Below are 17049 nucleotides of genomic sequence, written 5' to 3'. Positions count from 1 at the left end.
GTTAAATGAGGTTGAATCACCTGAAACTCTTTACTGTGTTTCATGTCAGTGATAGTAAAACTGAACCAGTTTGGATTTGTGTAAGGAAATCAGCCACTGTGCAGAAGCGAAATCCTTTGTTTCAACTTAGCTGAATTTTGGACCACATCTAATATATTTTGTTTGTTTTAGATTATCACAATTTGATTAAAAAACTCAAGACATTTTTGTTTATGTGTGTTTATATTTACTTTATTATGTTATTAAAATAGTTGATTATATAGATTACACACGCACTGCATACACACACACACACATTCATACCATGTAAAGAATAAGGCTGTTCTTACTCAGGTAACCACCACCCAAATTAAGCAAAAACAGCCTTGCCAATACCTTAGAAATGCTCTGTTACCTTTCTCATTACACCTTTCCACTTCCCTTCTAGAGATAACCATTATCCTGACCTTTGTGATAATACTTTTCTTCAGTTTTATCACCTGTGTTATAAACTGAAATAATTTAATTTTCTCCATTTGTAAACTTCCTACAAATAAATTCATACTGGTATTCTCTTGTAACCTTTTACTCAGCATTGTTTGTGAGATTCATCCATGTTTTTGTGTGTGGCTGTGGTTCTTTTTCATTGCTAGAGTATTCTGTTGTATGAATATACTATGATATATATATACACACACACACACTGATTCTGCAAGTTTGACATTTTGGAGTTATTTTTGGTTTTTGACAATTATGGAAAATGGCTGCTAAGAAGTTCTTGTCTTTGTCACCTAGTACAAGAATTACTCCAGAAAACAGGCCTAATTGCTAGGTCATAGGTAGAATTTAGCAGTTGCTGCCAAATTGTTTCCAATTCCCATTTCCATGGCAGGGCAAGAGAGTTCCCAAAGCTCTATGCTCTGGCCAACACTTGGTATTGTTAGGTTATAATTTTTGCAAATCTCATGGATATAAAGTAGTATTCTTTGTGCTTTTAATGTGCATTTCCCTGATTATTGATAGAATTGGGTAGTTTTTTTCATATGTGTATAAGCCTTTTGGATTTTCTCTTTACTGAAGGACAAAATTTCTTAAATTTAAAATAGCATTTTTTTCAACTTTTATGGTTAGTGCTTTCTGTGCCTTGTTGAAGTAGTTCTTTCTTATCCCAAGGTCTTGCAGAGATCCTTGTTTTCTAAAAGCTTTTACTGTCTCGTGTTTTGCATTTAGGCCTTTAACTCACTTGCAATTGATTTTTTTCTTTTTCTTTTTTTTTTTTTTTTGTGTGTGAGTGTTGGAAGGGAGTATTTTCACTTGCTTTCATATAAATATCCACTTATCCTAGCACCATATTTTGAGTAATCTATTCTTTTTCTGTTCTTCATAAACACTGCTCCTCTCCTATATCGTGTGTTGGTATCTGTGTAGGTCCTGGGATATACACACACACACTCTGCCACCCTTCTGTTCCAGTGGGCTAGCAGTCTGTCTCTCCACCAAGCACACTATCTTATTAACTTTTGATAAGACTTGATATCTGGTAGGTCCTCCTTCAAGTATGTCTTTGCTTTTCTTTCCCCTTTCATTTTTATATAAATTTTTGAGTTACCCTATTACAAGCTGACACCACCCTACCAAAAGCAACCAAACAAGTAAGTAAAAACATGGAGATTTTTATTTTGAAGATGTTAACTCTAGAGATCAATTTGGGCAAAATTTGATGTCAATAAATATTGAATTTTCTAAAAATGACATGGAACATCTCTATTTATTTAGATCTTTAATGTCTTTTGTCATTTCTTAATTTTTTTGGTAAAAATTTTGCATATATATCTCTTGCTAGATTTATTCCAAAGTATTTCTTTTTTTAGTGCTGTTATAAAAACACATATCATTGTATTAGTCTGTTCTTGCATTGCTATAAAGAAACACCTGAGACTGGGTAATTTATAAAGAAAAGGGGTTTGATTGGCTCAGGAACCTCAGGCTCTACAGGAAGCACGATGCTGGCATCTGCTTAGCTTCTGGGGAGGCCTCAGGAGACATAACCATGGTGGAAGGCAAAGGGGAGCAGGAGCAAGATAGGGTGAAGGGGGAGGTGCTACACACTTTAAAACAACCAGATCTCACAAGAACTCACTTGTCATGAGAACAGCACCAAGAGGATGGTGCAAAACCATTCATGAAGGATCCAGCCCCATGATCAAATCATCTCCCACCAGGCCCCTCTAACAGTTGGAGATTACAATTGAACATGAGATTTAGGTAGGGACGCAGATCTAAATCGTATCAGTCATTACTATGTATATACATATGGTTGAACTCACATGAAATTTCTGTTTTTTGTACTTCAAAAATAGTCAGATATTAGCAATTTCATATGGTTCAACTTACCATGTGATACTGGAATATAGAAGCAGTTAATTTTTATACTGATTTTAGCAACCTTGTTAAAATCTATTATTTAATCATTTATCTGAGGCTTTTTAAAAATTCTCTAATACACAGTCATATACATCCTCATTGAATAATGACAGTCTTGTTCCTTCTTTTCTAATATTTATATCTTTTTTTTTAATTGCTTTACCGGGTTGTCTAGGACCTCCAGGGAAATAGTGAATAGAAATGGCAAAGGTGGGCAGCTCTATCTTTGTTCCCAGTCTCAGAAGGAAAGCTTTCAATCTTTTGCCATTATTACCTTTGTTGTAGGCTTTTTGTTGATAACCTTTATCAAGTGCTTGTCTATTCTAAGCTAGCTAAGAGGTTGTTTTTTCCTTTCTTTTTTTTGTGGGGGACGGAGTCTCATTCTGTCACCCAGGCTGGAGTGCAGTGGCACGATCTTGGCTCACTGCAACCTCCGCCTCCCGGGTTCACGTGATTCTCCTGCCTCAGCCTCCTGAGTAGCTGGGATTACAGATGCACACCACCACACCCAGCTAATTTTTTGTGTATTTTTAGTAGAGACAGGGTTTCACTGTGTTGGCCAGACTGGAACTCCTGATCTCATGATCCGCCCGCCTTGGCCTCCAAAAGTGCTGGGATTACAGGTGTGAGCCACTGCGCCCCGCCTTTCCTTTCTTTTAAAAAATGATCAGTGGTAGTTTAATTTTTATCAAAAAGCTTTGCCTGCATATATGAAAAGTTCCATGATTTTTCTTCTTTAACCTTTTAATTTAGTGGTTATATTGATTTTCTAATATTAACCCAACCTATAATTTTTATATACCATTAGGTTAGTATATTGTTTATATTCTACCTATATGTTTATATTTTATATATTCTATATATATTTACATATTACATATGAGTGTGTGCATATGTGTGTATTTTTTTGATTTTGGCACATGAGTGAAATTGGCTTTTGCTTTGTTTTCTCATACTGTCCTTGTTAGATTTTGGTATGAAAGTTATGCTAGCCTCAGACAAAAAGTTGGGATTGCTCCTTCTGTTTCTGGTCTCTGGAGAAGGTTGTGTACGATTGGAATGATTTTCTTGAATGACTAATAGAACTCACTGGTGATCTGGGTCTATAGTTTTTTTTGTGGGAAGATTTTTGACTGCTGAGTCAGTATCTTTAGTGATTAAAGGACCATAAAGGTTTACTAACTAATTATTGAGTTCATTTGTATAAATTATTTTCTTAAAATGTCTAGAAATTACATCTAAAATTTGACATTTGTTGGCAGAAAGTTCTTCATGTTACCCTCTTACCTACTGTGGCATTTGTAATGACATTATTTCTATTCTCCATACTGGATATTTGTGCCTGTTTTCTCTTTATATTAATTTTGTGTATGTGTTTTTTTTAAGAACTTGTTCGAGGCTCTGTTTGCTGTTCTGTTAATTTTTGGCTTATGATTTGTATCAGTTTTTTGGCATTAAAACTTTTGTGCATCTTCAGCTCATTAATTTTCAGCCTTCTAACATAAATATTTAAAGCCATACATTTCCCTGTATGTATAGTATACAACACATTTTGATATGCTTTCATTATTTAACCAACATATTGTCTGATTTCCAGTGTTTTTCTTTGATCCAAATGTTAGTCTATTTTTTAATATTTACATTTCTTAATTTCTAAACATAGGGGCTTTCTTTAGCTTACCTGCATTATGAACATATATATGGTTTAGATCTTGGACTTTGATGAGACTTGTTTATGGTCCTGGAATATGGATGAGTTTTGTAAGTGTTCTGTGTGTGTTTGAAAAGAATGTGTATTCTGCAGTTGCTGGGTACGATATTTCTATTTATGGCCATTGAATCAAGCTTTATATTGTTCAAATTGAATATATGCCTAGGGATTTTTTTGTTTTTAGTTCACTTACTCTGTCTCTTACCAAGAGAAATATTTGAAAATCTTCCACTGTGATTGTGGAGTTGTTTATTTCTCCATGTAGTTCTGTCTAGTTAATTGTTTTCTATATTTTCTTTTTATTTATTTATTTATTTATTTATTTATTTTTATTGATCATTCTTGGGTGTTTCTCACAGAGGGGGATTTGGCAGGGTCATAGGACAATAGTGGAGGGAAGGTCAGCAGATAAACAAGTGAACAAAGGTCTCTGGTTTTCCTAGGCAGAGGACCCTGCGGCCTTCCGCAGTGTTTGTGTCCCTGGGTACTTGAGATTAGGGAGATTAGGGAGTGGTGATGACTTTTAACGAGCATGCAGCCTTCAAGCATCTGTTTAACAAAGCACATCTTGTACCGCCCTTAATCCATTTAACCCTGAGTGGACACAGCACATGTTTCAGAGAGCGCGGGGTTGGGGGTAAGGTCATAGATGAACAGCATCCCAAGGCAGAAGAATTTTTCTTAGTACAGAACAAAATGGAGTCTCCTATGTCTACTTCTTTCTACACAGACACAGCAACAATCTGATTTCTCTATCTTTTCCCCACATTTCCGCCATCGTCATCATGGCCCGTTCTCAATGAGCTGTTGGGTTACACCTCCCAGACGGGGTGGCGGCTGGGCAGAGGGGCTCCTCACTTCCCAGAAGGGGCAGCCAAGCAGAGGTGCCCCCCTCCTCCCGGATGGGGTGGCGGCCGGGCGGAGGAGCCCCCCCACCTCCCGGACGGGGCAGCTGGCCAGGCGGGGGCTGCCCCCCACCTCCCGGACGGGGCGGCTGCCGGGCGGAGACGGTCCTCACTTCCCGGACGGGGCAGCTGCTGGGCGGAGGGGCTCCTCACTTCTCAGTCGGGGCGGCTGCGGGCGGAGGGGCTCCTCACTTCTCAGACGGGGCGGCCGGTCAGAGGTGCTCCTCACCTCCCAGATGGGGTCGCGGCCGGGCAGAGGTGCTCCTCACATCCCACACGGGGCGGCGGGGTAGAGGCGCTCCCCACATCTCAGACGATGGGCGGCCGGGCAGAGACGCTCCTCACTTCCTAGATGGGATGGCGGCCGGGAAGAGGTGCTCCTCACTTCCCAGACTGGGCGGCTGGGCAGAGGGGCTTCTCACATCCCAGACGATGGGCGGCCGGGCAGAGACGCTCCTCAATTCCCAGACGGGGTGGCGGCCGGGCAGAGGCTGCAATCTCGGCACTTTGGGAGGCCAAGGCAGGCGGCTGGGAGGTGGAGGTTGTAGCGAGCCGAGATCACACCATTGCACTCCAGCCTGGGCAACATTGAGCACTGAGTGAATGAGACTCCGTCTGCAACCCCGGCACCTCGGGAGGCCGAGGCTGGCAGATCACTCGCGGTTAGGAGCTGGAGACCAGCCCGGCCAACACAGCGAAACCCCGTCTCCACCAAAAAAATACGACAACCAGTCAGGCGTGGTGGCGCGCGCCTGCAATCCCAGGCACTCAGCAGGCTGAGGCAGGAGAATCAGGCAGGGAGGTTGCAGTGAGCCGAGATGGCAGCAGTACAGTCCAGCTTCGGCTTGGCATCAGGAGGGAGACCGTGGAAAGGGGAGGGGGAGGGGGAGGGGCGTTTTCTATATTTTCAATACTGTTATTGAGTACAAATTCTAAGTGGTTACATACGTCTTTCTGGTGAATTGAATCCTTGGTCATTATGAAATAACCCTTTATTAATGACAGTTACACCCCCTTTCTTTTGGAAGCTTGGGAAAAAGCTTCTTTTTCCCATCCTTTTATTTGAAACCTTTCTATATTTTTTATTATGGTATGTGTGCATATTTAACTTATTTTAAAATCTGGCCAGATACAGTGGCTCATGCCTATAATCCCAGCACTTTGGAAGGCCAGGGCTGGAGGACTGCTTGAAGCCAGGAGTTTGAGACCAGCCTAGGCAACATACTGAGACCCCCATCTCTACACAAAAAAATTAAATCCAATGAAATGGCCTTTCTTTTAACTGGAGTATTTAGTAAATTACATTGAATGCAATTCTGTTTCTTTATTGTCTTTTTGAATTGATTGTTTCATATTTCACTTTTTATATTTTTATTAATTTGGAAGTTATATAGTTTTATATTTGGTGGCTACTCAAAATCTGAAGTTAATCCCTTTAACTTTAGAACATTTTAACTATTTTTTTTTCTCACCCCATTTCCATTCCTACAGAACTGAGAGAAGATGGTTTCCAGCCTCAAACTTACCTAGTACAGGGAGTGAAAGCACTGCATACTGCTTTAAAATTATGGATGAAAAAAGAAGTAAGTTGTTTCAACAGTGAAATCACTGTGTTTTATGTCACGAGATTAGGAAAACAGAGTCCTTGTGCTATTTTGGCAGCACGTGTGAATGCCAGTAGTAGAGGGAATAGAAATCATGCCTTTGTATACAGCCTGCATTTTATTATTCAGTATATACAAATGTACTGGTTTCTTTTATGAGAATAAAGTATTTATTTCTTTAATCTTTAATCTGGAAAAGAAAGTAATTCAAGTATATTTAGGAAATTGACTAAGAAATGAACATATAGGTAACATTGAGCTCTTACAGTTGTGCTATAGTGTGCTGAGAGCACTGTGCTTAATCTTTATACACATAATCTCATTTAATCCTCAAAGCCAACTGTGTGAGGTCTAGGTGCTGTTGGTACCACCATTCTACATATGGGAAAGCCAAGGTTCAAAGAGTTAAGTAACTTGCCCAAGAGAACTGGTGAAGTTAGGACTTAAAACTTAGATCTCTGGGACTGCAAAGCCTATGCTCGTTACCACTCTGCTAGATTTATGTAAAAGTGAAGGAAAGGAGAGACCAAATTTCAAGCATGAGCTTTCCATTTTCACGAAAATATGAGCTAGTTGTTTGCATTTGAATCCCACCACCTCCAGATCTCCATTTGGAATTAGTGTTTCCTTCCCTTATGCATCCATGCTATATTTCTTGTGCCTATGGGCTTAAAACAAATGTTTATAAAGTAATATATTTGTGTTTCCTTCAACTGGGTCTGTGAGCTCTTGAACAGGGACTGTCTTTCTCATCTTTATTATAACTCCATGGAACTTTGCACATAATACTTTAATAGGTGATACATACATATGTGAGCTGATGAAAATACATGTCCATATTAATTTCTTTTTTTTTTTTTAAGACAGAGTCTCAATCTGTTGCCCAGGATGGATTGCAGTGGTGCGATCTCAGCTCGCTGCAACCTACGCCTCCTGGGTTCAAGCGATTCTCCTGCCTCAGCCTCCCGAGTAGTTGGGACTACAGGCACGCACCACCACGCCTAGTTAATTTTTGTATGTTTTAGTAGAAATGAGGTTTCACCATGTTGGCCAGGCTGGTCTTGAGCTCCTGACCTCAGGTGATCCACCCGTCTTGGCCTTCCAAAGTCCTGGAATTACAGTCATGAGCCACTGTGCCTGGCTGTGTCCATATTAATTTCTTGAATGTCCCCTTGAAATAAAAATCTTGCTCTTAAGAAATACTGGGAGACAGTAATTAATAGGTTACTGCCTCAATGATTTTATACTCCCTTTTCACTGTATTATCATTGCTACATATCTGCCAGAGCACAACAGTGTGGAAGCATTCAGGAAAATAAAAATCATGTCCTCCACTGTGAAAGACCTTATTGTCTAGGTGACAAAGCCATAAGGAAATTTAAAACTGTTTAACAAGATAAAAACAAAACAAAGCATATGTTGCCAAAACTATAATTTGTTTCCTACTGAAGGCTTTAGATGTGTGATTCTCAAATTTGTGACTTTATCAGAATTCCCTTTAGAGCTTTCTTTTTTTTTTTTTTTGAGACAGAGTCTCACTCTGTTGTGCAGACTAGAGTGCAGTGGCACAATCTCAGCTCACTGCAACCTCCACTTCCTGGGTTCAAGTGATTCTCCTACCTCACCCTTCTGAGTAGCTGGGATTCCACGCCCGGCTTAGTTTTTTATTTTTAGTAGAGACGGGGTTTTGCCATGTTGGCCAGGCTGGGCTCAAACTTTGACCTCAGGTGATCTGCCAGCCTTGGCCTCCCAAAGTGTTGGGATTACAGGCGTGAGTCACCGCGCCCGGCCTTCCCCTTTCCTATTGATGGAATCTTTTTTCTATTTTGCTTTTGACTATTAAAAGAAAAAAACGTACAAAAATTTATTCAAATTAGACTTCCCAAGAGAAACTAGGATTACGTTAGTGTCTGTGTTCTCCTTAAAAATCCTTATGCATTATGAATTAAATGTTAAGCTTAATTTGTCACTTTATGAATTAGTAGTAGTAGTTAGAATTACAGTAGGCTTTGAGGAGTAGAGTACAAGGTTACTACTCAATATAAAGCAAAATTCACTGTGAAACTAGTCTGTTTTTAACACAGTCTAAGAGGATTTTGTATGTTAATGAGAATCTCCTTAGAAGGCATTATACTAGCTACACGAACTCTGAAACCTGGCTTACTAGTATTTGGCGATGTCTGTAACAGTTTAGAGAATCCAAAAATTGGTTTAGTAAATTTGTTTTTACATATTAAAGTGTAAATAACTTTGGTTTTCTTATTTTTGTTAATCTAAATACAGCTTGTATCTGAACATGCCTTTGAAATTCCAGACAATGTTAGACCTGGACACCTTATTAAAGAACTTTCTAAAGTAATTCGAGCAATAGAGGTAAGAGTGGAAACTGTCATGTAAATGCTTGATTATTATCTGCTTTGAGAAGCAAATGGATCTATTCCACTCTCTCCAAATATTTAAAAACTCTTACACACTTAGAAGAAATATAATGAGCTGAGTCTTTGGAGGTTTCTCAGGTTTTCAGGCTTCTGAAGTCCTTAAGAGAAATTTAAATATTGTATTCTAATGAATTCTAATGAAGTAATAAGGAAACAGTTACTAGTTTAGGATACTTAAAAAAAATCAAAAATACAGAGTATAAACAGTAGAACTTTCAGATCCAGTTAATTTCAGCTACCCAGAGAGGAATACATGTTTATGTAATTAGAACAAGAGAAGAAATGTAAGGTGAATGAGTCAAGCTAGGGAAGCTGGGATGGAGAGAGGGATGATAAGCAGTAGAGTGGGGCAAGGAGATGCTTAGGTAAATGCCGTTTAATAAAAGCTCATAAAATCTGATGAGATGTTTTAATTTATTAATTGAGAGCTATTCTCGGTGTTTAAGAAAGGGTGTTTTAAAGTAATTCTTCAAGAAGGTTGTTCTGTTAGTGTCTAGCTTAAATTGAGAGGAAATTAGGTGGAGGAATGGAGGCCAGCTGATGATTTAACAGCTTACATTAGGGCTGTGTTTGGAGAATGGAAAGAGGTATACATTTACAAAATACTAAAATGCTTGCTTTAATATCATTGGATAGAATGTATAATTCTCAATGTGTTCAGATAGAGGAGAAAAATACGTTCTGTTTTTAAAGTGTTACAGTAATCACATTTAAATTGATTTAGTATCAAAAGTCATATATCTAATCTTAAATATATATGTAAGTTTATACATATATAAATCTCATGCATGATAACCAACATGAAGAATGAACTTACTGTGAAAGGTATGATTCTATATGAAAAAAACTATAAATCTTTACTTTTGGAAGTAAAACAATAGTTAAATAAATGGGAGTGTCATCTCTGAAAGTGTCAGTCAACTCTAAATTAGTATTACAAATTTAAAATGGTAAAATACACTTGGAAGAGTAATTAAACTGGTCCAGAGAGCAGCCAGTTCAGGATGGATCAGAAGAATGAAAGGATCCATATTTGTTATGACCTGAAATTCAAGTTTAAGTGGGTGTCTGTTATTTTATCTGGCAATCCTATCCAGGAAGGATGTCTCCAGAGAAAAATATAAAATTGTTAGATTACCAAATGTGTTTGAATGTTTGTATTCTTCTAGTGGATAATTTGGGAATCAATTAGTGATTGAATAAGGGAATGTAATGACAATATGTTATGTGGCGCTGGGTTATCAATAATTTTTACCGAGTCCAATTTACTGAATATTGAAGGAAAGGGAGGTATGTGCATGTTTAAGAGAGGTGTGTAAGGATTAAGACTTCATCTTGCATGATAGGAATTCAGTAATATCTGAAGCTGAAAACAGTATAAGCATATCATTTTGTAATTTGGAGGCAAATAACTACAGGGAAAACCATTTAGAAGAGTTGGAAGTCCTGGCTATATACCTAAAAGAATTGATAGCGGGGACTCAAACAGGTATTTGTACACCTACGTTTATAGCAGCATTATCCACAATAGCCAAAAGATAGACCAAGCAACCCAGGTGTCCATCAGCAGTTGAATAGATAAAGTATGGGACATACTCACAGTGGAATACTACTCAGCCTTATAAAAGAAGGAAATGCTGACTGGGAGGGTTCCAAGATGGCCAAATAAGAACAGCTCCAGTCTACAGCTCCCAGCGTGAGCGATGCAGAAGATGGGTCATTTCTGCATTTCCAACTGAGGTACTGGGTTCATCTCACTGGGGCTTGTTGGACAGTGGGTGCAGCCCACGGAGCGTGAGCCAAAGCAGGGCGGTGCATCGCCTGTCCCAGGAAGTGCGAGGGGTCGGGGAGTTCCCTTTCCTAGCTAAGGGAAGCCATGACAGACGGTACCTGGAAAATCGGGACACTCCCACCTTAATACTGCACTTTTCCAATGGTCTCAGCAAACAGCATATCAGGACATTATATCCTGCGCCTGGCTCCGAGGGTCCCACACCCACGGAGCCTTGGTCACTGCTAGCACAGCAGTCTGAGATCAAACTGCAAGGCGGCAGCAAGGTTAGGGGAGGGGCATCCACCATTGCTGAGGCTTGAGTAGGTAAACGAAGCAGCCAGGAAGCTCAAACTGGGTGGAGCCCACCACAGCTCAAGGAGGCCTGCTTGCGTCTGTAGACTCCACCTCTGGGGGCAGGGCGTAGCTGAACAAAAGGCAGCAGAAACTTCTGCAGACTTAAACGTCCCTGTCTGACAGCTTTGAAGAGAGTAGTGGTTCTCCCAGCACACAGCTTGAGATCTGAGAACGGACAGACTGCCTCCTCAAGTGGGTCCCTGACCCCTGGGTAGCCTAAATGGGAGACACCTCCCAGTAAGGGCCAACTGACACCTCATACAGCTGGGTGCCCCTCTGAGATGAAGCTTCCAGAGGAAGGATCAGGCAGCAACCTTTGCTGTTCTGCAATATTTGCAGCCTCCGCTCGTGATACCCAGGCAAACAGGGTCTGGAGTGGACCTCCGGCAAATTCCAGCAGACCTGCAGCAAATTCCAGGGTCCTGACTGTTAGAAGGAAAACTAACAAACAGAAAGGACATCCACACCAAAACCCCATCTCTAGGTCACCATCATCAAAGACCAAAGGTAGATAAAACCACAAAGACAGGGAAAAAACAGAGCAGAAAAGCTGAAAATTCCAAAAATCAGAGTGCCTCTTCCCCTCCAGAGGAATGCAGCTTCTCGTCAGCAACGGAACAAAGCTGGAAGGAGAATGACTTTGACAAGTTGACAGAAGTAGGCCTCAGAAGATCAGTAATAACGAACTTCTCTGAGCTAAAGGAGGATGTTCGAACCCATCGCAAAGAAGCTAAAAACCTTGAAAAAAAGATATGACAAATGGCTAACTAGAATAAGCAGCACAGAGAAAACCTTAAATGACCTGATGGAGCTGAAAACCATGGCAAAAGAACTATGTGACGCATGCACAAGCTTCGGTAGCCGATTCGATCAAGTGGAAGAAAGGGTATCAGTGATTGAAGATCAAATGAATGAAATGAAGCAAGAAGAGAAGTTTAGAGAAAAAAGAGTAAAAAGAAACGAACAAAGCCTCCAAGAAATATGGGGCTATGTGAAAAGACCAAATGTACGTCTGATAGGTGTACCTGAAAGTGACGGGGAGAATGGAACCAAGTTGGAAAACGCTCTTCAGGATATTATCCAGGAGAACTTCCCCAACCTAGCAAGGCGGGCCAACATTCAAATTCAGGAAATACAGAGAACGCCACAAAGATACTTCTTGAGAAGAGCAACTCCAAGACACATAATTGTCAGATTCACCAAAGTTGAAATGAAGGAAAAAATGTTAAGGGCAGCCAGAGAGAAAGGTCGGGTTACCCACAAGGGGAAGCCCATCAGACTGACATCGGATCTCTCGGCAGAAACTCTACAAGCCAGAAGAGAGTGGGGGCCAATATTCAACAGTCTTAAAGAAAACAATTTTCAACCCAGAATTTCATATCCAGCCAAACTAAGCTTCATAAGTGAAGGAGAAATAAAATACTTTACAGACAAGCAAATGCTGAGAGATTTTGTCACCACCAGGCCTGCCTTACAAGAGCTCCTGAAGGAAGCACTAAACATGGAAAGGAACAACTGAGACCAGCCACTGCAAAAACATGCCAAATTGTAAAGACCATCAAGGCTAGGAAGAAACTGCACCAACTAACGAGCAAAATAAGCAGCTAACATCATAATGAGCAGATCAAATTCACACATAACAATATTAACCTTAAATGTAGATGGGCTAAATGCTCCAATTAAAAGACACAGACTGGCAGATAAGATAAAGAGTCAAGACCCATCAGTGTGCTGTATTCAGAGACCCATCTCACGTGCAGAGACACACATAGGCTCAAAATAAAGGGATGGAGGAAGATCTACCAAGCAAGTGGAAAACAAAAAAAGAGCAGGGGTTGCAATCCTAGTCTCTGATAAAACAGACTTTAAACCAACAAAGATCAAAAGAGACAAGGCCATTACATAATGCTAAAGGGATCAATTCAACAAGAAGAGCTAACTATCCTAAATATATATGCACCCAGATTCATAAAGCAAGTCCTTAGAGACCTACAAAAAGACTTAGACTCCCACACAATAATAATGGGAGACTTCAACACCCCACTGTCAACATTAAGACAGATCAACGAGACAGAAAGTTAACAAGAATATCCAGGAATTGAACTCAGCTTGCACCAAGTGGACCTGATAGACATCTACAGAACTCTCCACCCCAAATCAATAGAATGTACATTCTTCTCAGCACTACATCGCACTTATTCCAAAATTGACCACATAGTTGGAAGTAAAGCACTCCTCAGCAAATGTAAAAGAACAGAAACTGTAATAAACTGTCTCTCAGACCACAGTGCAATCAAACTAGAACTCAGGATTAAGAAAATCACTCAAAACTGCACAACTACATGGAGGCTGAACAACCTGCTCCTGAATGACTACTGGGTACATAATGAAATGAAGGCAGAAATAAGGATGTTCTTTGAAACCAATGAGAACAAAGACACAGCATACCAGAATCTCTGGGACACATTTAAAGCAGTGTGTAGAGGGAAATTTATAGCACTAAATGCCCACAAGAGAAAGCAGGAAAGATGTAAAATTGACACCCTAACATCACAATTAAAAGAACTAGAGAAGCAAGAGCAAACATATTCGAAAGCTAGCAGAAGGCAAGAAATAACTAAGATCAGAGCAGAACTGAAGGAGATAGAGACACAAAAAACCCTTCAAAAAATCAATGAATCCAGGAGCTGGTTTTTTGAAAAGATCAACAAAATTGATAGACTGCTAGCAAGACTAATAAGAAAAGAGAGAAGAATCAAATAGATGCAATAAAAAATGATAAAGGGGATATCACCACCGATCCCACAGAAATACAAACTACCATCAGAGAATACTATAAACACCTCTGTGCAAATAAACTAGAAAATCTAGAAGAAATGGATAAATTCCTCGACACATACACTCTTCCAAGACTAAACCAGGAAGAAGTTGAATCCCTGAATATACCAGTAACAGGATCTGAAATTGAGGCAATAATTAAGAGTCTACCACCCAAAAAAAGTCCAGGACCAGACGGATTCACAGCCAAATTCTACCAGAGGTACAAAGAAGAGCTGGTACCATTCCTTTTGAAACTATTCCAATCAATAGAAAAAGAGGGAATCCTCCCTAACTCATTTTACGAGACCAGCATCATCCTGATAGCAAAGCCTGGCAGAGGCGCAACAAAAAAAGAGAATTTTAAACCAATATCCGTGATGAACATCGATGCAAGAAATCCTCAATAAAATACTGGCAAACCAAATCCAGCAGCACATCAAAAAGCTTATCCACCACGATCAAGTTGGCTTCATCCCTGGGATGCAAGACTGGTTCAACATATGCAAATCAATAAACGTAATCCATCATATAAACAGAACCAAAGACAAAAAACCACATGATTATCTCAATAGAGGCAGAAAAGACCTTTGACGAAATTCAACAGCCCTTCATGCTAAAAACTCTTAATAAAGTAGATATTGATGGAGTGCATCTCAAAATAATAAGAGCTATTTATGACAAACCCACAGCCAATATCATAATGAATGGGCAAAAACAGGAAGCATTCCCTTTGAAAAGTGGCACAAGACAGGAATGCCCTGTCTTACCACTCCTATTCAACATAGTGTTGGAAGTTCTGGCCAGGGCAATCAGGCAGGAGAAAGAAATAAAGGGTATTCAGTTAGGAAGAGAGGAAGTCAAATTGTCCCTGTTTGCAGATGACATGATTGTATATTTAGAAAACCCCATCCTCTCAGCCCAAAATCTCCTTAAGCTGACAAGCAACTTCAGCAAAGTCTCAGGATACAAAATCAATGTGCAAAAATCACAAGCATACCTATACACCAATAACAGACAAACAGAGCCAAATCATGAGTGAACTCCCATTCACAATTGCTTCAAAGAGAATAAAATACCTAGGAATCCAATTTACAAGGGATGTGAAGGACCTCTTCAAAGAGAACTACAAACCACTGCTCAATGAAATAAAAGAAGACACAAACAAATGGAAGAACATTCCATGCTCATGGGTAGGAAGAATCAATATCGTGAAAATGGCCATATTGCCCAAGGTAATTTACAGATTCAATGCCATCCCCATCAAGCTACCAATGACTTTCTTCACAGAATTGGAAAAAACTACTTTAAAGTTCATATGGAACCAAAAAAGAGCCCGCATCGCCAAGTCAATCCTAAGCCAAAAGAACAAAGCTGGAGGCATCACACTACCTGACTTCAAACTATACTACAAGGCTACAGTAACCAAAACAACATGGTACTGGTACCAAAACAGAGATATAGATCAATGGAACAGAACAGAGCCCTCAGAAATAATACCACACATCTACAACCATCTGATCTTTGACAGATCTGCAATGGGGAAGTGATTCCCTATTTAATAAATGGTGCTGGGAATGGCTACCCATATGTAGAAAGCTGAAACTGGATCCCTTCCTTACACCTTATACAAAAATTAGTTCAAGATGGATTAAAGACTTAAATAGTAGACCTAAAACCCTAGAAGAAAACCTAGGCAGTACCATTCAGGACATAGGCATGGGCTACGACTTCATGACTAAAACACCAAAAGCAATGGTAAGAAAAGCCAAAATTGACAAATGGGATCTAATTAAAGAGCTTCTGCACAGCAAAAGAAACTACCATCAAAGTGAACAGGCAACCTACAGAATGGGAGAAAATTTTTGCAATCTACCCATCTGACAACGGGCTAATATCCAGAATCTACAAAGAACTCAAACAAATTTACAAGAAAAAATCAAACAACCCCATCAACAAGTGGGCGAAGGATAGGAACAGACACTTCTCAAAAGAAGACGTTTTTGCAACCAACAGACACATGAAAAAATGCTCATCATCACTGGCCATCAGAGAAATGCAAATCAAAACCACAATGAGATACCATCTCACACCAGTTAGAATGGCAATCGTTAAAAAGTCAGGAAACAACAGGTGCTGGAGAGGATGTGGAGAAATAGGAACACTTTTACACTGTTGTTGTGACTGTAAACTAGTTCAACCATTGTGGAAGTCAGTGTGGCGATTCCTCAGGGATCTAGAACTAGAAATACCATTTGACCCAGCCATCCCATTACTGGGTATATACCCAAAGGATTATAAGTCACACTGCTATAAAGACACGTACACACGTATGTTTATTGCAGCACTATTCACAATAGCAAAGACTTGGAACCAACCCAAATGTCCATCAGTGATAGACTGGATTAAGAAATTGTGGCACATATACACTATGGAATACTATGCAGCCAAAAAAAGGATGAGTTCATGTCCTTTGTAGGGACATGGATGAAACTGGAAACCATCATTCTCAGCAAACTATCACAAGGACAAAAAACCAAACACCGCATGTTCTCACTCATAGATGGGAATTGAACAATGAGAACACATGGACACAGGGTGGGGAACATCACACACTGGGACCTGTCGTGGGTTGGAGGGAGGGGGGAGGGATAACGTTAGGAGAAATACCTAATGTAAATGACAAGTTAATGGGTGCAGCACACCAACATGGCACATGTGTACATATGTAACAAATCTGCACGTTGTGCACATGTACCCTAGAACTTAAAGTATAATAATTAAAATTTAAAAAAAAAAAAAGGAAATGCTGACACATGGTATAGCGTGGATGAACCTTGAAGATATTTTGCTAAGTGAAATAAGCCAGTCACCAAAGGACAAATTTTATAAAATTCCACTTATATGAGGTTCCTAGAGGTGTCAAATTCATAGAGAATGCAAGTAGAATGGTAGTTGCTAGGGGTTGGCGGGAAGGGAGAATGGGAAATTATTGTGTAGTGGGTACAGTTTCAGGTTTCAGTTTGTGCAGATGAGAAGCTTC

General features: G+C 39.8%; 1 protein-coding gene across 2 annotated transcripts in view; it reads left to right on the top strand.

Moving 5' to 3' along the window:
- KDM7A (lysine demethylase 7A) overlaps positions 1-17049 on the top strand; it is a 96061-nt gene that overhangs the window by 60553 nt on the left and 18459 nt on the right. For both annotated transcript variants that reach the window (XM_031013292.3, XM_063708806.1), the window contains exons 10-11: positions 6511-6602; positions 8907-8996. In XM_031013292.3, coding sequence (XP_030869152.1) covers positions 6511-6602; positions 8907-8996 — 182 coding nt within the window. The remainder of the gene's footprint in view (positions 1-6510; positions 6603-8906; positions 8997-17049) is intronic.

Source organism: Gorilla gorilla, chromosome 6 (assembly GCF_029281585.2).
Source record: "Gorilla gorilla gorilla isolate KB3781 chromosome 6, NHGRI_mGorGor1-v2.1_pri, whole genome shotgun sequence".
NCBI classification, from domain to species: domain Eukaryota; kingdom Metazoa; phylum Chordata; class Mammalia; order Primates; family Hominidae; genus Gorilla; species Gorilla gorilla.
This window is presented reverse-complemented; position numbering and strand designations above follow the sequence as displayed.